This window comes from Carassius carassius, chromosome 26, assembly GCF_963082965.1.
Source record: "Carassius carassius chromosome 26, fCarCar2.1, whole genome shotgun sequence".
Taxonomy (NCBI): Eukaryota; Metazoa; Chordata; class Actinopteri; order Cypriniformes; family Cyprinidae; genus Carassius; species Carassius carassius.
The window spans coordinates 31,517,939-31,543,837 of record NC_081780.1 but is presented as its reverse complement, the minus strand read 5'-3'; the positions used below and the strand labels follow the sequence as shown (position 1 = coordinate 31,543,837).

The 25,899-nt window shown below is 39.9% G+C and overlaps 1 protein-coding gene across 1 annotated transcript; it reads left to right on the top strand.

Moving 5' to 3' along the window:
- The first annotated feature begins 3,572 nt into the window (after positions 1–3,572).
- Positions 3,573–23,298, top strand: LOC132106056 (zinc finger protein OZF-like). The gene is made up of 3 exons (XM_059511672.1): positions 3,573–3,656; positions 12,423–12,699; positions 22,063–23,298. The coding sequence occupies exons 2-3, from the start codon at positions 12,465–12,467 to the stop codon at positions 23,175–23,177; spliced, it is 1,350 nt and encodes a 449-aa protein (XP_059367655.1). The 5' UTR covers positions 3,573–3,656; positions 12,423–12,464; the 3' UTR covers positions 23,178–23,298.
- Positions 23,299–25,899: the final 2,601 nt, after the last annotated feature.

Genomic DNA, 25,899 nt, shown 5'->3' with positions numbered 1-25,899 from the left:
ACCACAACAAAATTAACAACTGTTTGACGCTTGGACACTCTTTAAAACTTTCTCTTCTCTTCTTAATCCGCCTCCACCTCCTCCTCCATCGACTCTGATGACTTTGCAGTTATCTTCACAAATAAGACAAGAACCATCAGTGACCAATTCTCCACACCGCTGACTGAGGATAACTTCACAATGACCGACGCACACTCTTTCTCCTCCTCTCCACTCTCAGAGATGGATGTCTCCGAACTTCTCCTGTCCAATCATCCTACTACTTGTCCACCTGATCCGATCCCCACTCACCTCCATCAAGCATTTCTTCTTCCGTCATACCTTCACTTACTCACATTATCAACTCCTTCTTCACTCTGGAACATTTTAGGGGTGGCACGGTTGGCTGAAAAAAAAACCAAACCGTTCGGTTCACCACACATGGTTTGGCACGCGCTGGGACCGTGGTTCAACTTAAATCTGACAGAACATCTGTAATATGGTTTGCTATAAATAACACGTAAAACAAACTTGGTTCAACTAATATATATTTCTGTTGATGGATGCGCATTCTGGATTCCCAGACATTACAACAATAGCGATGAGAAAAAATAAAATAAAAATAAAACCCCGGACAAACCATTCACTCTCGATCAATGTGAATGCCTTATGCTGGATAATGAGAAGTAATTTATTCCGCAATCATCCGCGTGCTGACAGCACGTGCGCGCACAGATGAGACCTGAACAGCACACGTTAATATGTATTTAAACTAAACTCATTTAAGCTTTGTCGCATTTAAGAGCCAGAGGACGTGAGCTCACGCACATAGTGAGAAGAATTGTGTATGCGCTCATCCGAAGCGCACAAACCCGCGCCTCACAATGCACCCAAATATTAAGCTCTCTCTGAAGTATTGTGTTTAAATGGACATATTCATACAAAAATGATGTCAAAATGCCCTTCTTGGTAAGTATCCTACAGCAGACATAGCCGGCTGAAAGCAGGCCACTGTATCAGTGCATTCTCTTAAAGTGACAGTCTTTATATTAATAGAAACAGCAACAACAAAGAAATCACTCACTGCTCTAGATTAAAAAGCTTTTATAACTTTAATAAAGAATAATCTTTAATTTATAAAGTCTAATATGCAACGCTGTTTTACATTTGATTACTTTATTAAATTTCTGTACCTAAAAACTAATGCTAGAAAAAATGCTAAAAAAAATTTAAATCACTGTTTATTGTTTATATTTTTACTCTATTGTATTTATTTGTTCTGTTCCTTGTAGTTGGATAGAAAATTCTTCTTTTTTTATTAGAAAGTATAGTTATTCCATAAATATAGCACATACCGAACTTTACAGAAAACGTACTCGGTTACTAACGTAACCTCGGTTCTCTCTAGAAGAGGGAACGAGTACTGCGTCTTAGCTAAGACGCTACGGGAAAAGTCTCTTTTCACGAAATACTGAAGCAAAAAATTATCCTTAATTTTGAATTTTTGTAAAGCGCATTTGCAGCAGTACACAGCCATAGGCGAGACGGCTCGCTCGCTCATTGGCTTGTTCTGCGGCAAGTGCACAGCCTATCGAGCGCAGGCTGATGCCATATCAGACCAATAAGGGCGCTTCGCGCCCTTCACGCCACTTCCCGCCGAAACGGGTGTGCCCCAACCTTATAAAAGGAGCTCGAAAGGGCTGACTCACCTGATTTATTTCATCGCCGAAGCGAACCAGAGTGAATCGTACGCACGGCAGAGAACGCAGTACTCGTTCCCTCTTCTAGAGAGAACCGAGGTTACGTTAGTTAAGCTGGTTAAGCTGCAATTTAACCAGCTAATGGCCATGTTAGTCCCAGGTATGTGTTTTTGTCATTTTCCGTGTTGTCTGAAAATAGCAGTTCTATGTAGGGCTGCAGGATTAATTTAAATGGAATCGAATTCATGATTAGACAGAGGCTTCCATTGTCATGCATATCTTTCAGTGAAGCATGGTTCTGTGATCAGCAGTAAATCTCCATCCGAAGGCCAGAGGGTGCTCTCGAGCTGAAAATCCAAAAATGACACGAAGAAGAAACCCAGGAAATGCATATAGCGGTGGCTGAATAAACTAGGCGGCAAGGAAGTCGACCGGAAGTTGAAGTCGGCCGCGTGCCACCATCTTGTAGCAGAGCTTCACTTGCGTCAGCATCCCATTGACTCCTATTCATTTTGGCGTCACTTTGACAGCGAATAACTTTACATCTGAGGCGTTTAAAGACTCTGTTTGTCCATTATTTATTTCTAAAGATACACAACAATGTATAAAGGGCTCCATTACCTTCTATGTTACATTATGGCCCCCGTAGAAACAGTTTTTGTAAAAATAGGCTAACGATTGCGTCATAACCACTCGACTCTCTGTCGCATTACCGTACAGACAGGAGGAGAAGCTCGCAGGCAATTAACTTAATATGGCGTACTGGCGTTACATTTTTAAATACTATACAAAATAATTAATCAGAATACTTACTCCTGCTCACTCACGCCAAAGAACTCCCCGCTCAAGCTCGCCGTCTCTGCAAGAATAACGATGGCAGTTTTCACGCACAGCTACTAGAAGATTTACATCTGTCAGACAGGTTGCTGACATCATCAAGCTTAGTTTGAGTCTGCGAGTCAGAAACGGAAGTGCTAAAAAACGCTACAAATTGGCTTCACTTGACTCAATTGAGTTCCAATGGGGTCGCTGTGTCCATTTCTTTTACTGTCTATGGAATAAACTGAAGCTCTAACTGCTCTCATTGACTCAAAGTTACTAATAAACACATGACTACAACAATATATGGTTTATCTGAGTTCATATTATTATAATTTTATATTAAAATAAAGTATATTGTCTAATGCAGTGCTGTTTTCGGTGCTTAGAATAATATGAAATCTGTTGTATGCCTTATTCTGTGTAAGAAGCCTCATCATCTAACGGAAGTATTTATTTCAAACACTTGACTGACGTTATGAAGTGAGTTTGGTGTAAAACCATGTTATTAAATGTGGTATTTTCACATGCCCTCAGATGGAACAACATTTACAATAAAGAGCCATAGTTCACTGAGAAGCTACGCAAACAGCTGTCATTATCACAACCGATTTCTTCGATTTCATGATCATGCAATAAAATTGTCTACGATGTTTGTGTTGTAACTTGTCAGTGAACGGCGGCTCTGTGTAGTAAATGTTCCTCCACCTGAAAGCAGGTGATAATTATATACTGCTGATTACAGAACCGGCTTTACTAACAAAATGCACATAACAATCGCATTTGATTAATCGTCCAGCCCTAGTTGTATGTGCCTATGCTGTGCTTTAAAAGCTTGATATCAAACCCCCTACACCCAGTTGTAACGATTTAGTTATTGTAAAACTTTATGGTAAAGATCAGGAAACTGGAATTTATCCCCTATTGAGAATATCGAAGTCAAAAAAAAAAAAAAAAAAAAAAATATATATATATATATATATCTCAGTGGTATTGATAGCTCTGGGAATCTGTGATTTATCCTTAAAATCAATCCGTTATTTTATGTTTTGTTTTTGAATGTGATTTTTATTTTTTACCGTATGAATGGGACTTTTATTTTGGTGTACTGGCGTGACATCATAAGGTTGCGCCGCGCTAAGGTTCTGCTGACGAAAGGTTTGTTTTTAAATCGTTTATTTAATCGTTTTATAGAGATCTTACATATGAGTTAGTTGGTCATTTAACGTTATAATGTATCTAATAGCGTTAATTAACCGTTTTATGAGTAAAGGGAATTAAAGTAATGAACCATTTTTATGAGTAAACAAAAAGGTGCGTGTCATTTTCTATTTAAGATCCATGTTCTAGGAAACCTGAAAAGTTAACTCCAATGTTAACAGAAATCATGTTTTTGTGAAATATGTGTTTTTTTGTAATTGTTGTATTTTCATATTTCTAATTAAAAATTATATTTTAGGTTTATAGTCAAAACAATTGTACATAGCTAAGGTTATTTAAACAGAAAATGTTGGGCCCAAAGAAGCACAACAAACCTGAGGCCGGATTCACAAAACATTCTTAAGAAGAAACTGTTTTTAACTTATTTTCTTTTAATTCAAGAAGTTAAAGCTGCAGTCGGTAACTTTTGACGCTCTAGCGGTTAATAAACAGAACTGCTTGCGTGTTGCGGAAGGACATTGTAGCCAGACCTACTTCTCTCTGTTTATGTCTATGAAGAATCACAAAGGTACTGGGCAGCTGCGGTCGGTAACTTTTTTTTGTGTTTAAAGTATACAAAATGTATATAATAAGCGAGGACACCATGATTCCATTTTCCAAACCGTGTTTTTAGCCTGTCCTGAATCACTAGGGTACACCTATAATAAGTGTTTATATTCGGACTATTTTAGATTGGTTCAGGGGTACCGCGGCGGAGTAACCCAGTACCTTTGTGATTCTTCATAGACATAAACAGAGAGAAGTAGCTCTGGCTACAATATCCTTCCGCAACACGCAAGCAGTTCTGTTTATTAACCGCTAGAGCGACAAAAGTTACCGACTGCAGCTTTAATGTTATTTTGTATTTTTTTAAAAATCTAGTTCGTGAACCTATCCCCCTCCCCCCTTTGAAAAATATTTCTACTCAAACCCCCTTACTAGTGTGTTCACTGCTGAATCAGTGTGCTGACTACTGAACTAGTGTGCTGAACCAGTGTGCTGACTACTGAACTAGTGTACTGACTACTGAACTAATGTACTGACTACTGACCTAGTGCGCTGACTACTGACCTAGTGCGCTGACTACTGACCTACTGTGCAGACTACTGAACTAGTGTGCTGACTACTGAACTAATGTACTGACTACTGACCTAGTGCGCTGACTACTGACCTAGTGCGCTGACTACTGACCTACTGTGCAGACTACTGACCTAGTGCGCTGACTACTGACCTAGTGCGCTGACTACTGACCTAGTGCGCTGACTACTGACCTAGTGCGCTGTCTATTGACCTCGTGCGCCGACTACTGAACTAGTGTGCTGACTACTGAACTAGTGTACTGACTACTGAACTAATGTACTGACTACTGAACTAATTTGCAGACTACTGACCTAGTGCGCTGACTACTGACCTAGTGTGCTGACTACTGACCTAGTGTGCTGACTACTGACCTAGTGCGCTGACTACTGAAATAATGTGCAGACTACTGACCTAGTGCGCTGACTACTGACCTAGTGCGCTGACTACTGAACTAATGTGCAGACTACTGACCTAGTGCGCTGACTACTGACCTAGTGCGCTGACTAGAGCCCTGCACGGGCCTCAAATCTAGGCCCGAGCCCGGCCCTGGCACGAGACGCTCAGACCCTAGCCCGACCCGTGTCCGACAGCTCATCAGAATTATCAGCCCGAGTCCGACACGAGCCCGTGTTTTTATTTATTTATTTATTTATTTTATTACACAGCAGAAGCCTGCCATATTTGCAACAATTAAAAAAGGGGTCAGTTTTGTGTTATGTTTCTTTTCATTTCTTTATCAAGTTAATTTAGAAAAATGTTTGGAGCATTTTTTTTTTAAATGAAGATTTACGTTAATCAGCCGAGCCGACAGCAAGTAGCCTAAAACATATTTAATCAATTAAGCCTCTCAAATTAACGCTAATACTTTACTTGGCTACAATAAAATCCATAGATATAAAACACTTCAAGCATATCACACAGACAGTTAGTTTAATATATGTTTATTTATTAAACCACAGTGAGTAAAATAAAAAGAAAATTGAAATACTGAGGCAGGCTCGCAACAGCGCTCGCAAACGAAATGAGAAATAGCCTACAAACTAAACAAATTTAATTAATTAAAAACAAACTTGCAGGTTATTTTACCTCAAAAATGCACCACAGAACATGTCCATTCTTTTTTCAATTAGTTTCCAACAGTTAAACGAAAATAAAGTCCAGTCAAATGAAAAGTTAGAACAGTCTCTTACAGAGCATCGTGGAGAAAAAGAATAGCATCCAGTGAGGAAGGTTTTAACCCACTCCTCCTCTCTTCCATCACTCTTCCCGCTGCGCTGAAGACACGTTCACTGCTGCTGCTGCTGGCGGGACACTAAACACAGAGCGAGCCAGTCTTGCCAGTCTCGTGCTGTTTCCACCATAGCAGCACATCTCGTCCATCACCTTCCATGTTGTGATTGAGGCGCATGTATTGCTGTACTTCATCGTCGTCATCCTCGTCCTGCTCCACAATGTTTTCAAACTCGGCCAGCGCTCTCTTCTTTGCTGCGTGGCCCGCAACAACAGGTGCAGACACAGAAATGCTCGCCGCTGCATGAATCATCATTTTATAATTATTAGTTGGCCAACTAGGCTATGATTAATACATTAATTTAGAGGCCTATAATAGCTACTACTACAGTAAGTGGATATAAGTGAAGTATAATCGTGGGTCGCGCTGACGGAAAAGCGTGCGTGAGACTGTCATGACAGTTTGTCAGTATAATTATAACGGGTTGAATTATCAGATTATGAAAGTTATGAGGTTATGAAATGTCTATGTTTGTTTTTCTATCGTCGACGTCAACTTCTCATTTTTTTTTTTATATAATGTCTAAAAATATAAATAGAAGGATAAAAGGCCCGAGGCCCGGCCCGCATGTGAGCTATAACGTGAAAATTGGCCCGAAGCCCGGCCCTAGGGGCATAAATAAGTCGGGGCCCGTCGGGCTCAGGCTGAAATGCAGGGCTTTAGCGCTGACTACTGACCTAGTGCGCTGACTACTGACCTAGTGCGCTGACTACTGACCTAGTGTGCTGACTACTGACCTAGTGTGCTGACTACTGACCTAGTGCGCTGACTACTGACCTAGTGCGCTGAGTACTGACCTAGTGCGCTGTCAATTGACCTCGTGCGCCAACTACTGAACTAGTTTACTGAACTAGTGTGCTGACTACTGAACTAATGTACTGAATACTGAACTAATTTGCAGACTACTGACCTAGTGCGCTGACTACTGACCTAGTGCGCTGACTACTGAACTAGTGTACTGAACTAGTGCGCTGACTACTGAACTAGTGTACTGACTACTGAACTAATGTGCTGACTACTGAACTAATGTACTGACTACTGAACTAACTTGCAGACTACTGACCTAGTGCGCTGACTACTGACCTAGTGCGCTGACTACTGATCTAGTGCGCTGACTACTGAACTAATGTGCAGACTACTGACCTAGTGCGCTGTCTATTGACCTCGTGCGCCGACTACTGAACTAGTGTACTGAACTAGTGTGCTGACTACTGAACTAGTGTACTGACTACTGAACTAATGTGCTGACTACTGAACTAATTTGCAGACTACTGACCTAGTGCGCTGACTACTGACCTAGTGCGCCGACTACTGACCTAGTGCGCTGACTACTGACCTAGTGCGCTGACTACTGACCTAGTGCGCTGACTACTGACCTAGTGCGCTGACTACTGACCTAGTGCGCTGACTACTGACCTAGTGTGCTGACTACTGAACTAATGTGCAGACTACTGAGCTAGTGCGCTGACCAGGGGCGTCGTAGTTGGGTGAAAAGTGGGACTAAATTACCAGGGCCCCAAGTGGGGGGAGGGCCCCTGAGGAGTGAAATTTTATTTTCCTTTAGATATAATTTTAAGATCACAATAAATGTTGTTAACTAATGTAAATGCTAATATTTTGGGTAAATGCATGCATCAGTCGATTGATGTATTAAATGGTGTCCAAGTACATATAGTGTCTGAGGACAGGCACCCTCTCCCTTGCACGAAATGGTTTAGTCCACCTTTACCGCGCTTTATGACTAGGCGCATTTAAAGTGGCGTTCATTCTGCTGAAGCGGCAAACGGTAGTGCTGAACTGTGCAGCGGAAGATGATGTCAAAGAAAACAAAATCCGGTTCTCAGAAAAGAAAAGAGAGGCAGGAAAGAGATAGAAAATGAAATGAGGGAAAGCAACTGCTAACGGACTTCTTTCCCAAGAAAGGTGAGGCCAAAATGTGAGAGCAAATAGTCTACAAATTAACTCCTGCTGTGGTTACAAAACACTTCAATACCACCGCGATTATTATCAGTGTGCTAATATAACACAACGGCATAACACAAAATTAGAAATTACATGATGCCTTGTTTGCATAGCCTACACCATTTCAATAGTATACTAATTCGAAAACTAAATTAATATTTGTTATTGGACTATAATAGTCTAACTTTGTAGGCTCAATGTCATATAGGTTCATGAGGATATTAGTAGCAAAGCTAACTTGTGAAACGCATGGCACTCAGTTTCAGAAAATGTCACAGAGGGTGATGCAGCAGCAACAGACCCCTCATCATCTGATACTGTGGACTTAAGACAAGGTGAGTCTATACTGTAGTTTAAAATGAAAGCACATAATTTTAGCTGTTTATACTGTAATGTGTTTAGCAACACTAAGTCATGCTCTGCCTTTTACTGTAGTCTAGCTGTTTGGCTAGCCTAATTAAGAAACTATTTTTTTGACACATCCATAAGAAAAATAAAATGGCACTTTTTATTTTTTTTATTAATTTTTTTTATTTATTTTTTTTATTAAAGTTTTTATTAAGTGTTATACAAAATATTTAAATGTTAAGCAAGTTCAATCACATCCATTAGGCTACATTGGAATAATATATCTTTGTTTCATACGCTTGTAGAGGGGTCTGTCCAGGTAGATAGAGAAGATGTGATAGAGGATGATGGAAATGAAGGAAGTGAAAGCAGAGAGGGTTCTGAAGGAAGTGAAAAGGATGAAGAGAGGTCAGAAAGTAGTCAGGGCAGTGCAAAGGAGTATATGCCATTGCCTGAGGATCCAGCACTATGGCCAGAGAAGTTGACTAATGAAGAGAGAGACACAATAGTTCGCAGATTGGCAAGCAAAGAAAAAACAAATAAAATCACAGCAAAAGACAAGGAAGGGAAACCATTTCCTAACTACCTTCAATTTGCAAAGTCGGCCAATGGCCGTGAGAAAATCAAAAGAGATTGGCTAACATATAGTGAAAGTGCAGAGGCTCTGTATTGCATCCCGTGCCTTCTGTTTTCTCATGAGCTCAAAAAGCCATCTAGAAGTGCTCTCAACAGTAACGATGGTATGAAAATATCACACATGAAATGGCAAAGAATGTACCGAAAATTACCAGAACACGAAACAAACATGCCTCATAAGGAATGTTATTTGAAATGGAAAAGCCTTCAGCATTCATTATTGTCTGGAACAGGAGTTGATGGTCGCATTCAGAAACAAATACAGACAGAAATAGAAAAGAATAGAATTATTCTTGAGAGGCTTTTGGATGTGACCCTTCATTTAGCATCAAGAAATCTTCCATTTAGAGGCAAAACTTCAAATCTAGGTGATGTACACAATGGAAACTTTCTCGGCACTTTAGAGTTGCTGGCACGTTATGATTCCGTTTTAGAAGAGCACTTAGAGAAATTAAGGCAAAAGAAAGAAGGTTCAAGGTTAACACACTATCTGAGTCCTGAGACACAGAATGAGTTTATTGATATCTGTGGCAAAAGAGTGCTAAACACCATCCTGGCAGAAAGAGAAACTGCAATCTATTACTCTGTGATATGTGACTCCACACCAGATATCTCTCACACTGAACAGAATGTACTGTTATTAAGATATGTGCATCAAGATGTTGAAAGCAGTGTTTGGAAGATAACTGAGAGATTCTGTCAATTTAAAGACTTTTACAAAAAGACAGGCAAGGACATTTCTGAAATGATTCAAGCTGTGCTGCAAGACAGTGGCATACCATTAGAGGACTGCAGAGGACAAGGCTATGACAATGGAGCCAATATGTCAGGGAAACTGAAAGGCGTGCAAGCTCAGATTCTAAAAGCAAATCCGTTTGCAATATACTCCCCCTGTGCATCTCATACCCTAAATTTGGTGGGTGTACACGCAGCTGAATCATGTCAGGAGGTTGCAACATTTTTTGGTAATGTTAATCGCCTCTATAATTTCTTCAGTGCTAGTCCAGAGCGATGGGCAATCTTAAAGAAAGAAACTGGATGCTCTCTTCATCGCCTGTCTGACACTCGATGGGGTGCACGGATTGCTGCTGTGCGAGTTGTGGCCTCTCATTTACCCTCTGTTCTGGTGGCACTAGAAGGTGTATTAGACACATGCAACCTTACAAGTGAAGCGAAGTCTGAGGCAAATGGCTTAAATAGTTATTTTAAAACCTTTGATGCAGTAGTTCTCCTAACTGTGTGGGTAAAGGTGCTACAGTGTATTGAAAATCGAAATCTAATCCTTCAGACAGGGGATATTTCTTTGGATAGTCAGGCTGCAAATATCAAGGATCTACAGGAGGAAATACAGGCTATTCGTAATAAATGGGACTCCCTTCTCACTGAAGCTTCCTTAGTAGCCCAAGCCATGGAGATCCCTGCTCAATTTAGAAGTGAGGAGAGGCGGAAACGGAAAAGGAAATTAATGTCTGATGAGAGGAGGAGTGAGGATGAGACTGAGTGTAGTGCAGAGCAGGTATTCAGAAACAATGTGTTTTTTGTTGCCATTGATAGCATCATCAGCGATCTAAGTGAAAGGTTCCAGACTACAGCCACCTTATGTGAATCTTTTGCACCTCTTCTGAGGTTGGGGGATATGTCAGAAGAACAGATAAAGGCAACATGTCGGGCTCTGACTAGAACATACCCAAAAGATCTCACAGTTGAATTTGAGAATGAGATGCTGCTCCTAAAGACAGTATATAATGCCACATTTGCCCATAACCTGTCCCCTCTTCAGCTCCTTAATGCCATATATAAGCTACAACTACAGAGCATTTTTGGAGAAACATGCATTGCACTGAGGATTTTCTGTACCTTACCTGTAACGGTTGCTGGTGGTGAGAGGGCTTTCAGTAAGATGAAACTGGTTAAAAACTACCTGAGATCAACAATGAGTCAGGATAGATTGAACAGCCTTGCCCTTCTCTCCATTGAAAGTCAGTTGGCAAGAAAACTGGACTTTAAGGACCTCATCAAGGATTTTGCCACCAAGAAGACCCGTCAGTGGGCACTAACTGGGGTATAAATTTCAGTGTTTAGCACTTTGTGGAAGTTTTTTTTTTTGCTCCTTATTAATGGAAATTGACAAGTGAGTTAAGTTTTTTTTTTTATCTTTCATTGTAAATTAGGCATTTTGTACATTAAGCATTAAAAAGCTGTTCTCTTCAGCCAAATGAAAAAGTGTTTCAATTTTCATGCATGCCTATAATGTTAGGCTACCTTTGGTGGCATCTACTGTTAGCTTTTAAGCATTCTGCAAATAAAACAGAAATTCAGAGAAGTTGTGTAATAAGGCTTTTTTTTGTTATACATATAAGAGTTCTTAGATTAGTAGTAAGGTTAGTTGTAGGTAGTTGTGAACCTCGAGCTTACGGGGGCCCATGGCCACTGCTTGTGCATAGGGCCCAGAATTTGGTGCTACGCCCCTGGCGCTGACTACTGACCTAGTGCGCTGACTACTGAACTAGTGCGCTGACTACTGACCTAGTGCGCTGACTACTGAACTAGTGCGCTGACTACTGACCTAGTGCGCTGACTACTGACCTAGTGCGCTGACTACTGACCTAGTGCGCTGACTACTGACCTAGTGCGCTGACTACTGAGCTAGTGCGCTGACTACTGAGCTAGTGCGCTGACTACTGAACTGGTGGGCTGACTACTGAGCTGGTGCGCCGACTACTGAACTAATGTGCAGACTACTGACCTAGTGCGCTGACTACTGACCTAGTGCGCTGACTACTGACCTAGTGCGCTGACTACTGACCTAGTGCGCTGACTACTGAACTAGTGCGCTGACTACTGACCTAGTGCGCTGACTACTGAACTGGTGGGCTGACTACTGACCTAGTGCGCTGACTACTGACCTAGTGCGCTGACTACTGACCTAGTGCGCTGACTACTGAACTAGTGCGCTGACTACTGACCTAGTGCGCTGACTACTGACCTAGTGCGCTGACTACTGACCTAGTGCGCTGACTACTGACCTAGTGCGCTGACTACTGAGCTAGTGCGCTGACTACTGACCTAGTGCGCTGACTACTGAACTGGTGGGCTGACTACTGAGCTGGTGCGCCGACTACTGAACTAATGTGCAGACTACTGACCTAGTGCGCTGACTACTGACCTAGTGCGCTGACTACTGACCTAGTGCGCTGACTACTGACCTAGTGCGCTGACTACTGACCTAGTGCGCTGACTACTGACCTAGTATGCTGACTACTGACCTAGTGCGCTGACTACTGACCTAGTGTGCTGACTACTGACCTAGTGCGCTGACTACTGACCTAGTCTGCTGACTACTGACCTAGTGTGCTGAATGAGACACACACAGAGATCTGTCTGTTAATTATTCTCATCTTACACAGATATACTGAAACGACTGAGATCCTCGAGACATTGATATAAAGATGGAGTTTATTAAAGAGGAGAGTGAAGACATGAAGATTGGAGAAGCTTTCACAGTCAAACAAGAAGATCATGAGGAACAAACCGAGATGATGTTTATTATAGAGGAGAGTGAAGACATGAAGATTAAAGAGGCTTTCACAGTCAAACAAGAAGATCCTGAGGAACAAGCAGAGATGACGTTTATTGTAGAGCAGAGTGAAGATGAAGTCAAACATGAAGATGAAGAACTAACAGGTCTGTTTTATTCACAAAGTCTTTCTTATATATGTATAGTAGTACAGTGAGGTCAAAGCAGGAGGTGTAGTGGAGGTTTGGTCCTGTTTGATATCACAGCTTTACTTATGCTTTCTATTGAAAACGTTTAATTATTGGCTTATTTATTTATTGTGGAACTATTAAATAAGTACTTTTTCATGTAAAAATTAAATAAACGAATGGGTCAGAATACCAGCACGTCTGTTTACCCACTTCAAGCAAGTCTACATAGGACTGGGCGATATGGCAAAACATTAGAATCTTGATTTATTTTTATTTATTTATATACTTTTTAACAAGTTTAACTAGTCATCTTGAAAAATTCATGTAAGAATTATATTCCAAGTGCACCACACATGAAGTTGTGAACATGATGTGAATGGTAAATTACTTGTTAAATATTTTTGCAGAAAAGATGCATGAACTTATAACTACATCTTGTACAAACTTGTCTTATATATATATTATATGTTCAGAAATAATATGAGGAAAATACTAGGGGTGTAGCTATCAATTATTTGACAGATTATTACATTGATTAATCAAGTAATGAGGACTAGGATTGTGATCTGTACTAGACTAACTGAGACTTGTCATTGCACTTGTATACTGTAGTTGTTCTCTTGTTGACCTGACTGCTTCTATTGTTCTCATTTGTAAGTTGCTTTAGATAAAAGCGTCTGTTAAATGATTACATGTAAGTAATCAGATAAAAATGTTTTTCTTTTTAAAGAGCAATACTAATTATACAAGAGAAAATAATATAGGTCTCTTAAAATAAACAACTACTTTGTTTAATTTTTGAAAAATGAAACTGCACACATTAGTACAGCGGCTCCCAATCCCAGTCCTCATTAGATTAATCATGCAGCCCTAATTTAATGTGATTCACACGATATGTGATACTCCAAACTCACTTCATAATATCAGTCGATTCTTCGAAATAAATCCTTCTGTTAGATGATGTGGCTTACACAGAATAAGGCACACAACATATTTCATAGTATTCTAAGCAGTGATAAAGGATATGTAAATTAGCATTGCATTTTTATATGCTTAATTACATTTACATTTTTTCAATTAGCAGACGCTTTTATCCAAAGAGACTTACAAATGAGGACAGTGCAAGCAATCAAAAACAACAAAAGAGCAATGATATAAATGTGCTATAACAAGTCTCAGTTAGCTTAAAGGATTAGTTCACCCAATAATCAAAATGATGTCACTAATAACTCACCCTCATGTCGTTCCAAACCCGTGAGACCTCCGTTTATCTTCAGAACACAGTTTAAGATATTTTAGATTTAGTCCGAGAGCTCTCAGTCCCTCCATTGAAGCTGTGTGTACGGTCTACTGTCCATGTCCAGAAAGGGAAGAAAAACATCATCAAAGTAGTCCATGTGACATCAGAGGGTCAGGTAGAATATTTTGAAGCATCGAAAATACATTTTGGTCCAAAAATAGCAAAAACTACGACTTTATTCAGCATTGTCTTCTCTTCCGTGTTTGTTGTGAGAGAGTTTGTGATATCCGGTTCGTGAACGAATCATTCGATGTAACCGGATCTTTTTGAACCAGTTCACCAAATCTATAGCAGTAAGATCGATTCCATGCGATATAATTAGATCTAGTGTATGATTAAAATGATGAGTGGGCCCGGTGACATTTTGCTTGACTCCAAAGGAGTTTATTAGGTCAGTAAACGCAAGTCCTAATGTATCATTTGCATTATCAACGTGAATATTAAAATCTCCCATGATTAGCGCCTTATCAACTGTAACTAGAAGGTCTGAGAGGAAATCTGCAAATTCTTTTAGGAATTCTGTATACGGCCCTGGTGGTCTATACACAGTAGCCAGAGCAAGAGATACATTAGATTTCTTTTGCATGTCTGACAGTGTAACATTTAGCAGAAGTATTTCAAAAGAGTTAAACCTGTATCCTGTTTTCTGGGTAACATTGAGAATATCACTATATATTGTTGCAACACCTCCACCACGACCAGTCTGACGGGGCTCATGCTTATAACAGTAGTTCAGTGGAGTAGACTCATTTAGACCAAAATAATCATTTGGTTTTAGCCAGGTTTCAGTCAAGCAGAGTACATCAAAACTATTATCTGTGATCATTTCATTTACAATAACTGCTTTGGGTTTGAGTGATCTAATATTTATGAGCCCAAACTTTAAAAATTGTTTTTGTTCATTTACTTTACATGTTTCTGGTTTAATCAAGATAAGATTTTTTCTAGATCCTACATTATATTTATATTTTGACCTCACTATTCTGGGAACAGACACAGTCTTAATAGATTGTACTAGTGATGGAAAGTTCGATTCTTTTCCGCGAACCGGTTCTTTCGGACGGTTCGATTCAATAAACCGGATGAAAAAAACGGTTCGGCGGTTCTTTTACGCTCGAAGTAAAGACATCATTGGCGATGACGTAATGGCGTCACGTCTATCAAACATTCAAATATACAAAGTTCGTAATCATAACTTTAGTCAGTTAAAAACCTCATAATCATGAAAAGTTTACAATTAAGTTTTGCAACAACGCATCCAAATACACTAACAGCAATAATGTGCATATGAGGATTTAAGTCTTGAAGATATAAAGTAGAGATTGACCGATATGGGTTTTTCTATAGCTGATGCCGATGTTTAGAGGTCAGGGTCAGCCGATGGCCGATATGTGCTGCCAATTTTTAGGGCCGATATCTTGAAGTTTTCCCCTTCATTTGCATGCTAAAATGAAACACTAATAATAAGTGGATGCACAACATTTCTAAACTTATCATCATTTATTGAGCACTGACTTGAACCATCTCTCGAATCTTAATTTTGTGCACTGCACGGTATTAAAATAAAAAATGTATCCAAAGTTAACCAAACAAATCAATAAACTGACCAAGTATTAAATATATAAAACAGGTAATATATATATATATATATATATATATATATATATATATAAGTCAATCATTTGCATTAAAGTTTTAGAGCATTTATCAAGTAGAATTTTTCAAGTTTGTTGGAACATAAATGTAAACTTAAATATACATTTAAATAAATACAATTTTAGAAATAAAAATCCATTAAACTGAAAAATATAAAAAATAAATATATAAAAAATAAATAACAGTAGTGCTGCAAACACACTAGCAACCAGCAACATTTGTGTTTGGTATAAATGACACAGAACATCTAAAGTGCATTCTAATTTCAAACTTACATCGAAGTCTGTTCATTATTAAAATAAAGTACAGTCAACCAAACATTTAAAAGGTTACACTGGTCAGTTTAAATAGACCGTAGTATACCGGTCCACTCTGCTGTTATGCCAAGGACGTTTTTGCTCATGTGAAGAGGATCTTTTATCGTCTAGTTTACATTAAAAAAATAAAAAATATTATAGTTTAACATTCAGATACATTGCGAATATGGAAACATTTGGATATGTGCAGAACGAGACGTGAGCAATAACCTCCAAATACATCTAGTCAAACCCGCGCTCGCTCGTCCTCGTATGGATCGCATCATTTTTCGAATCAGCAAAAAAAAAGGAAGGCCAAGACAAATAAACATACTTTTTGTCTTTTTTTTAATTAACACTAAATTATTAAATTAAAATATATGAAATCAACTTAAAGTGCACATGGCATAATATCTTCTTTTTAACATAATAGCCGGACTTCTCATCTTCCAGTGTGCTGTGATGAAGAGAGCAGTTATCGTCTCAGAGCTCTCCGTCCCCCTGGACGTCCACCCGTCTGTCGTGAGCGCAACAGAGGATGCTCGGGATAGTTCATCCACAGCTGTTTTCTTCTCCTGTTCATAAAGATCTGGCACAATATTTTCACTCTAACCTCTTTTCTTCATCATTATATCTGACAGGGAATACAAAAATGCGCGGGGCGTTCAAGCTCCTCCGTTCCTCCGCTCGCCATGACCACTGAGTGTGGACTGAACATGCGCAACTTTTTTTTTTCATAAATCAATCCGGGGCTCACGTGTGTGCCGAACCGAAGATATTGATCAATGATGATCCGTTGCACCACTAGCTACTATAGAGTGTCATTTGAAAACATTGCAGATGCGTTTTAAAATACATCAACGAGCACCACGAAACCATTTAAAGAGGCGCATTCAGCGGTCTCCCTTGACGGGAAACAGTCAACAAAGTAAAATGATCTCCAACGTATGGCGCGCTCTCTTCATTTTATCAAATGATCATAATCACATCTATTCATTTTACAGTCCTGCTACTAGCATTTTATTCAGACTAAAACCCCTTTAATTCGGGTGAGAAAGCTTTTTTTCCCAAGTGGCTTTTGCACATAATAATAATACCGCTGCAGACGCATTTTGCAGCATTAAGGTTATTAATTGATCATTAATTTAAACGACGATCGATCATGGAAATGATCGAATATTGACATCCCTAAATACAAATGAGTTGGATGGAAACCTGGTTATTGTCTGCATCAAATCATGCTTCCGAACAAATGTGATTCACGGTTCTGGGCAGCTCCAGGACAGCTGTCTCTCCGAGCGCGCTGCTGTCTGTGAGCGGCGGAGTAACGTCAGAGACAGTTTACTTTGGTAACGTCACGCTGCAGTGTTTGTTAGAGCTGCCAACTTCTCCACCCCATTTACAGAGTGAAATTCTCTGACTACCTTTATCTCCCAGGACTGCTGTTGAATCTTCCAAAAGTTTTGGCTTGGGGTGCTTCACATGCAGCAGCAGCACTTTCCACCGCACCAATAACACGGGGCTGCCCGCCGACGTGCCTGACTTTAAATCGGCGCTACTAAACACGGATATCGGCCGATGCCGATATATTAAAAAAATGACAAATATCGGCCCGATATATCAGTCAACCTCTAATATAAAGTAAATAAATTAGGTGTCATCAGCGCAGAAACCATGATCCACTTACTATACATAATCCATTGCGATGTATTTGTTATTAAATGAACTTAGGTTTCGCCAGATTGCCCTTGATTCAAGCCTTCGGTTTACCCGCGCTCATAACACTAGCACAGAATCAGTTCAGAATCAATCACCAAAAGAATCAGTTCGGTTCAGACGCTCTGTGTGTCGGTCTGCTTCACACTGAATCACACATGTGCAGTATCATCAGCTCCTCGGTTCTAGAATTGGACGCTTCTGACAGAAACGGTTTGTGGTTCAGTGTACTGATGATCCGAAAACCGATGCAACCGGTTGTGGGCAGTGGTCCTGACACAATGATCATCGCTGCGGGTTTCGTGCTGCGAACCGTCTCGATCAGGCTCCTGAAGTCCCTCTTCAGTGTCTCCGTGTATATATATATATTTAAATGCCTACATGTCATAAAGGATAGTCATCGCATGTATCAGAATTCATCTTTTTTGCTGAAAGCAGCTCAAACGTGTCCTCACCTGCAATCTAAGGTAGACATAAGCGCGATTAGCGGCTACCGCACTGCTGATTCTAACCGGCTATAAGCTAATAGCGGACCCGGAAAATCAAAATAAATCTAGTGATAATGAGGCACGTATATTACATGATGCAATCAAACTTATAGCAAAAGTTCTGTATGTTGTAAGAATGCACCACCATATGCGAACCTTAGCAATAAGTAAATAAAAAAAAATATTTTAACCAGAACACAGTGGGATCTGCATTTGCAATAATCAGTCCCTGTAACATTCAACGTTATTGAACCAATTTTTGTTCAGTACGAGTAAAGGGTGGGGGTGTTGGAAATTAAAGTTCTTGCAGGATCCTTTAGTTAAATGTATAATGCATATAGAGTGTATTTTATAAAAATACCATATATATTAGAACCTGCTTTAAAGGTTCACAGTTTCAGTTTACGATTTTGACATACAATGTCATGACATTTTTTATTTGCTTTTGATCTGCTTAATATTAATAAATAAGTGCTTATTTAAGTGCAGGATTCCTAAAGAAAACAAAACAAATATAAAACAATAAAATAAATACAGATGTTGAGCCTTTCCACTTGGATTTCACAGGTTTTTCATTTTGTATTTAAAATGTTCTGTTTGGAATTGCTGAAACCACGACACAAGCATCACCCCAGCTGCACAAAACAGTCCCAAAATGAGAGAAAGCTGCAGGTGCGATGCGCTGCGACCCTACAGCCCACCTCGTCCTGCACGGCACCGCACGAGCCCCTCTTCACACAGTCCCGTGATGGATGTTACCACAAAAGCCCAGATGACGGCACACTTCAGCTTTGTACACTGAACCAGGAACAGGGACAATTCTTTCACCCTCCATTATTAGAAGCCATATTAATGCTAACATTAGTGGTGTGCCCTAATGCTAGTATTTCCTGTCACTCTCACTGTCATTCAGAGATGAAGACTGCCATCTAGTGGTTGGGATGCAAACTCAAAAAGAAACAACTTCCATGAATCTATGATTTTTTTTTTTCAGTATTCCATTTTTGAGAATCGATACAGTATCACCAAACAAAATATTGTGATACTCATGTGTATCTATATTTTATTACACCTCAATACTACACAAAAAACATTCAGTAAATTAGTCCAAAATAGGACAAGCCTTTTTCCAGATGCCCCAAACAATCGGAAAGGGGCTTCATCGGAGAATATGACTTTGCCCCAGTCCTCAGCAGTCCATTCACTATACTTTCTGCAGAAGATCAATCTGTCCCTGATGTTTTTTGGAGAGAAGTGGCTTCTTTGCTGCCCTTCTTGACACCAGGCCATCTTCCAGAAGTATTGTCCTCACTGTGTGTGCAGATGCGCTCACACCTGCCTGCTGCCATTCCTGAGCAAGCTCTGCACTGGTGGCACTCCGATCCCGCTGAATCCTCTTTAGGAGACGATCCTGGCGCTTGCTGGACTTTCTTGGACGCCCTGAAGCCTTCTTTACAAGAATTGAACCTCTTTCCTTGAAGTTCTTGATGATCCTGTAAATTGTTGATTTAGGTGCAATCTTAGTAGCCACAATATCCTTGCCTGTGAAGCCATTTTTATGCAACGCAATGATGGCTGCACGCGTTTCTTTGCAGGTCACCATGGTTAACAATGGGAGAACAATGATTTCAAGCATCACCCTCCTTTTAACATGTCAAGTCTGCCATTCTAACCCAATCAGGCTGACATAATGATCTCCAGCCTTGTGCTCGTCAACATTCTTACCTGAGTTAACAAGACGATTACTGAAATGATCTCAGCAGGTCCTTTAATGACAGCAATGAAATGCAGTGGAAAGGTTTTTTTGGGATTAAGTTCATTTTCATGGCAAAGAAGGACTATGCAATTCATCTGATCACTCTTCATAACATTCTGGAGTATATGCAAATTGCTATTATAAAAACTTAAGCAGCAACTTTTCCAATTTCCAATATTTATGTAATTCTCAAAACTTTTGGCCACGACTGTACAGTCTGCAGAGGACAAAGGCTTTGACAAGGGGTTGTGTGGTAGGACTGGGTGATGTCTTCAAATTTGAGCTGAGTATCATCAGCATAACAGTGAAAGCTAACACCATGTTTCCTGATGATATCTCCCAAGGGTAACATATAAAGCGCGAACTGTACTGAGTACTGAGCCTTGAGGTACTACATACTGCACTTGTGATCGATAGGATACATCTTCATTCACTGCTACGAACTGATGGCGGTCATATAAGTACGATTTAAACCATGCTAATGCACTTCCATTGATGCCAACAAAGTATTCAAGTCTATGCAAAAGAATGTTGTGGTCAATTGTGTCAAACGCAGCACTAAGATCCAATAAAACTAATAGAGAGATACACCCACGATCAGATGATAAGAGCAGATCATTTGTAACTCTAAGGAGAGCAGTCTCAGTACTATGATACGGTCTAAATCCTGACTGGAAATCCTCACATATACCATTTTTCTCTAAGAAGGAATATAATTGTGTGGATACCACCTTTTCTAGTATCTTGGACAGAAAAGGGAGATTCGAGATTGGTCTATAATTAACTAGTTCTTTGGGGTCAAGTTGTGGTTTTTTGATGAGAGACTTAATAACAGCCAGTTTGAAGGTTTTGGGGACATGTCCTAATGACAATGAGGAATTAATAATAGTCAGAAGAGGATCTATGACTTCAGGAAGCACCTCTTTTAGGAGCTTAGATGGTATAGGGTCTAACATACATGTTGTTGGTTTAGATGATTTAACAAGTTTATACAATTCTTCCTCTCCTATGGTAGAGAATGAGTGGAACTGTTCCTCAGGGGGTCTATAGTGCACTGTCTGATGTGATACTGTAGCTGACGGCTGAATGGTTGCAATTTTATCTCTAATAGTATCGATTTTAGAAGTAAAGTAGTTCATAAAGTCATTACTGCTGTGGTGTTGTGAAATGTCAACACTTGTTGAGGCTTTATTTTTCGTTAATTTAGCCACTGTGTTGAATAAAAATATCTATAACAGAGATTCATTATATATAGATCAGTCAATAGAGCTCAGTATAATCAGTGATGCTGTCTACACTGGATGAATCGTGGCATGACACCACAAATCGCTGACAGTCAACTGCTACTGCGTTCTGTTTATGATGTGCTGACACAAAATTAGACAGACTTTAGCTGATGTGGCTCGGCTCCACACGACAACTTTCGTGTCCGGTGTACACACTGTGTAAAGGCGGTCGCACACGGGACGGGAAGCGATGCGCCGAGTCTAGAACATTTCGAGGTATCGCACACCAGACGCTCACATTCTATTCTATTCTCAATTTCCAGCTTATTTAATTTAAAACTATGCAGATGTCGCTCTGTGGCGCAGCAGGAATTTGACCACCGTCCTGAGTCAGAGCTGGGCGGCGTGGACAGATGCCGAATGGCGCCACCGGTGTGCATACACTCGTAGAAAACAATGTGTGACGTGACGTTGTGGAAAGAGGTATGGTGGACGAACCTAGCTGTATAGAGTAGCTGTAATGAAGGGCAGGGCTGGATGAAACAATGAGCAGTTGTGTTTTAACAAGGTTGCATTGAAGGTGATGGTCTTTTATCCAGATATTTATTCTAAATTAATGAAACAGAAAACTGGTATTAAGCAAAACGCTTGCATGCTCTTGTTTTGTCCGCTGACAAATTGCTTTATTTGGTATTTGTTGGTATTTGGGACGTGTCCTAGAGAAAGCAAAGACTAAGGACACAAGGTTCAGAGATTACAGATTACACTTTTATTTTTCCAGTGGGTATAGGATCTAGAATATATGTTGTTGAATTTGATGTTTAAATTGTCTAAATGTTTTCATGTCTTGCTTTGTGCCAATAAACTGGTCTTTACTTGTTTTTGTATCTTTTTGCCATAGACCCGATGGCGCTGAAAGAGAAGAGTCAAGAACTGAATGAAACTGAAGAAAAAAATCAGACTGAGAAATTTCATGATGTCATGGCTGGGGAAAAATCTTTTAGTTACTCTCAGACTCGTAAAAGAGAACCTAGAAAGCCTAAAGTCCAGATGATAGTTCACACTGAAGAGAGACCGTTCGCCTGTCAACACTGTGGAAGGAGTTTCAGTCGAGAACAAGGCCTTACAATGCACTTGAAAACCCACAAACCTCCAACCTGCAAGCGGTGTGGGAAGAGTTTCAAAGCAAAAGTAAATCTTAAGAGTCACATGAGAGTTCACTTTGGTGAAAAGCTGTTCATGTGCTTTCAGTGTGGAAAGAGTTTCAATCAAGAAGCGAGTCTTAAAGGCCACATGAGAATTCACAAAGTAAAAGGCCCTTTTACCTGCCAACCGTGTGAAAAATATTTTAAACTAAAGGAAAACGTTGATGTCCATATGAGAATTCACACTGGAGTGAAGCCGTTCAAATGCCCTCTCTGTGGAAAGAGTTTTACACTGAAAAAGAATTTTACAGCCCACTTGAGAATTCACACCAGAGACGATCCTCACACCTGCAAAATGTGTGGGAAGATTTGCACATCACATGATCATCTAATGTCTCACATGAGGGTTCACACTAGAAAGAAGGATAACAACTGCGGACTGTGTGGAAAGAGACTCCAAAATAAAAGAAGCCTTAAGAATCACATGATTATTCACTCCAGAGAGAAAGGTTTTAGATGTCATGTGTGTCAAATAAGTTTTGCTGACAGGGATCAACTTAAGGATCATGTACAAAATCACATTGGGAACAGCTGTTACATGTGCCATCACTGTGTAAAAAGTTTCAAAACCAAGAAATATCTTCAGGCCCATTTAAAACGTCACATTGGAGAGAAGCCTTTCACATGCGAACTGTGTGGAAAGAGATTCACACAGAAAACAAGCCTTAAGAATCACATGAGTATTCACTCGAGAGAGAAATGTTTTAGATGTCATTCTGAAGAGAAGCTTTTCACCTGTCCTCAGTGTGACATCAGTCTGAAACGTCACTTTGAAACTCATTCTGGAAATAATTCCTTGTTTCCCATGTGACAAAAGGTTTAGAAATGATGCACTCACTCTGGAGAAAGACAGTTCATTTGTGATTGGTGTAATAAAAACAGCAAACATATCAAATATACTTACAAATATATTAAAAGTCATTTAATTGTGACCCTGTCTGTGTTGTTTATATAAAAAAGTACCCTTACAAAAAGTTTGTTCAAGACTGCTGTTAGTATACTTGTTTTTGACAAAAAATAGGAATAAAAATATCCAGCTGTATTTACTGTAATATAAATAGCTACAGTTTATAGTGTAAACAAATCAAAGTGTAAAACTGTGTCTTTTCAGTTTTGTGGCCCGACGAAAACCTTGGGCCAAAGCGGGCCAGCTGGGGCTAGAGGAGGGGTTATGAACAAAGGCGGAGTTTCTCCACGTCTAGAAAGCTCAGCGCTGCAGATCATTTCAGAGAGATAACAGCTTTAACACCACCATTAAAGACTTTTTAAAATAAGTTGAGCTCAAAACTCACTCTTAGTTAGCAGCAAGTGTTTGAAATAACTTGATCCGATGTGGATTATAATCACTAAACAAGGCAGAAATATTTATAAGCGATGCAAAAGACTGTGCATGCTAGCCATTAACGTTACCATAGTAAACATGGTAAATATGACCGCTTGAAGAAATCAGATATCAGCTTCTTATTCTCTATCACACTTGTGTGATTTAGTAACTTATATTATCTGTCACGAGTCTCGTCTCGAGAGTTTAGGTGCACGTCGTTGCCTATCATAAAGAACGTATTATGCTTTTATAAAAATAGAGATATTGTCATTCATTCAAAATGTGACGTATAGTCTACTGCTACAAATAAACAGAAACAGACTCGACTGAATAAGCAGGCTATTTTCATAAGCGTTATAAAAAAATAAATATTATGTATTTCTGTGTGATTAATTTTAAGTCCTGATAAATTAATTTATGATCAATGAATTACTTGTATAGTAAAACTTAGATGCTTTTGAATTTTAATAATTACCAAAGCATGCAAAAAAATGGCAGCTTTTACTGGCCCGAGGCTATTAGCCCCACCCGGCCTGTTTTAAGCCCTGGCTCACACTGGCCCGACAGTGGAAATAAGGCTAATGATCCATCTTCACATTGATCTTCAACAGATCCCTGGAGCTGTGTGTAGCCCCCTTCTGCTTCAAATGCTCCACCATTATTCCTGTACCCAAGAAACCAAAAATAAGAGGACTTAATGACTACAGACCTGTTGCTTTAACATCTGTGGTGATGAAGTAATTTGATAGACTGGTGTTGGCCTACCTGAACATTACTGACATTACTGGACTCTTGCCGAGCAAACAGGTCTGTGGATGATGCAGTGAATATGGTGTTAATGGAGATGATGATTTTGCAATTATACTGTCTTGATTAATACTTGATTTGCTCTAAACTGATGTACTGTAACCTAAGTAGTAATAATGCTTTTGCTTAAGTACAAATATGTAACCCTACTTCACTAACATTAAATCAGTCACTACATACATTTCATGCAAGTAAGCAGTTTTCTTAGAGTAGAAACACTTATGTATTAGAAATAGTTTTTATGATAAATGGACAATATAGTAGTTAAGGTGTATTTCACAGAAGGTTAAGAGGAAATAGGCTAAAGCAATGCGACATAAACGACTGAAAGCCTCGGCAGAGGAGTTGGCAGCACTCCAGGTGATGACATCAGAAGAACCTGAGAATAATAAATAAACAGGTAAAAGGTGTATAGATAAAGGAAACACCATAAAACAATGGGATTGCACTACATCCTGCAACATTTGGACACACCAGGGACTTATGCAAGGGTCTTGTTAGTGGACATCATCTCTGCTTTCAAAACCATCATCCCGGACACCCTTCAAAATAAACCCAGTTGTCTGTAACCACCTCCATCTGTCAGTGGATCACCAGCTTGTTGAAAGGCAGGTAGCAGCTAGTGAGGACTGGGAAACTCACATCCAACATCCATACCATCAGCACCGGAGCTCCCCAGGGCTGTGTTCTCACCCCACTACTTTTCCCCCTTACACAAATGACTGCACCTCTAAAGACTCCTCTGTCAAATGTGGTTTTATTAACAAAGTTCGGGAGGAGCACGATCAGATAATCATCCAATTTGGCACAGGTGCATCTCGTTTAGCTAATCATCTTAACTAGCACACAAGTGTATATATCCAGTCTTCCTACCTCCTGTCCCACAACAGTTTTCAGCATGGACAGTTTATTAGCATTTGGTTCACTCTATCATCTTATCACATGCCCAATTTTCCTTCCGACGAAGATATCTATACCGGGGATTTTTCAGATCTGCCGCTATTTTGTTGGACCCATGATCACTCCTACCCCGCCAAACACGGCCGCTGAACACCAACAAGCGTGATCGCGTCAGCTGCTCTTCTTGCCAAGCCCCACGTTGTGGCCAAAAGATCCTGCTCTCTTATAATGCTGGATCGCACCAGCAGCAGGCATTCAACCAGCACGGGCCATGCCCCAGTTCTCACCGCAGTAAGCCTCTCTCGCTTTTCCGGCCGTGGCGCAGTTCGATGCTGCCTCCACTAGCGGCGAAGACCGTGCGTTGTAGTTATGTGTCGTTCGTGAAAGAATCATTCTTTTTGAACTAATCTTTTAGGCGACTGAATCGTTCTCGGTTTACTCTCATCAATGAAGAGTTTTCCAGAGTTGTCTTCCACACTGAGCGAGTTTCATATGAGTCTGA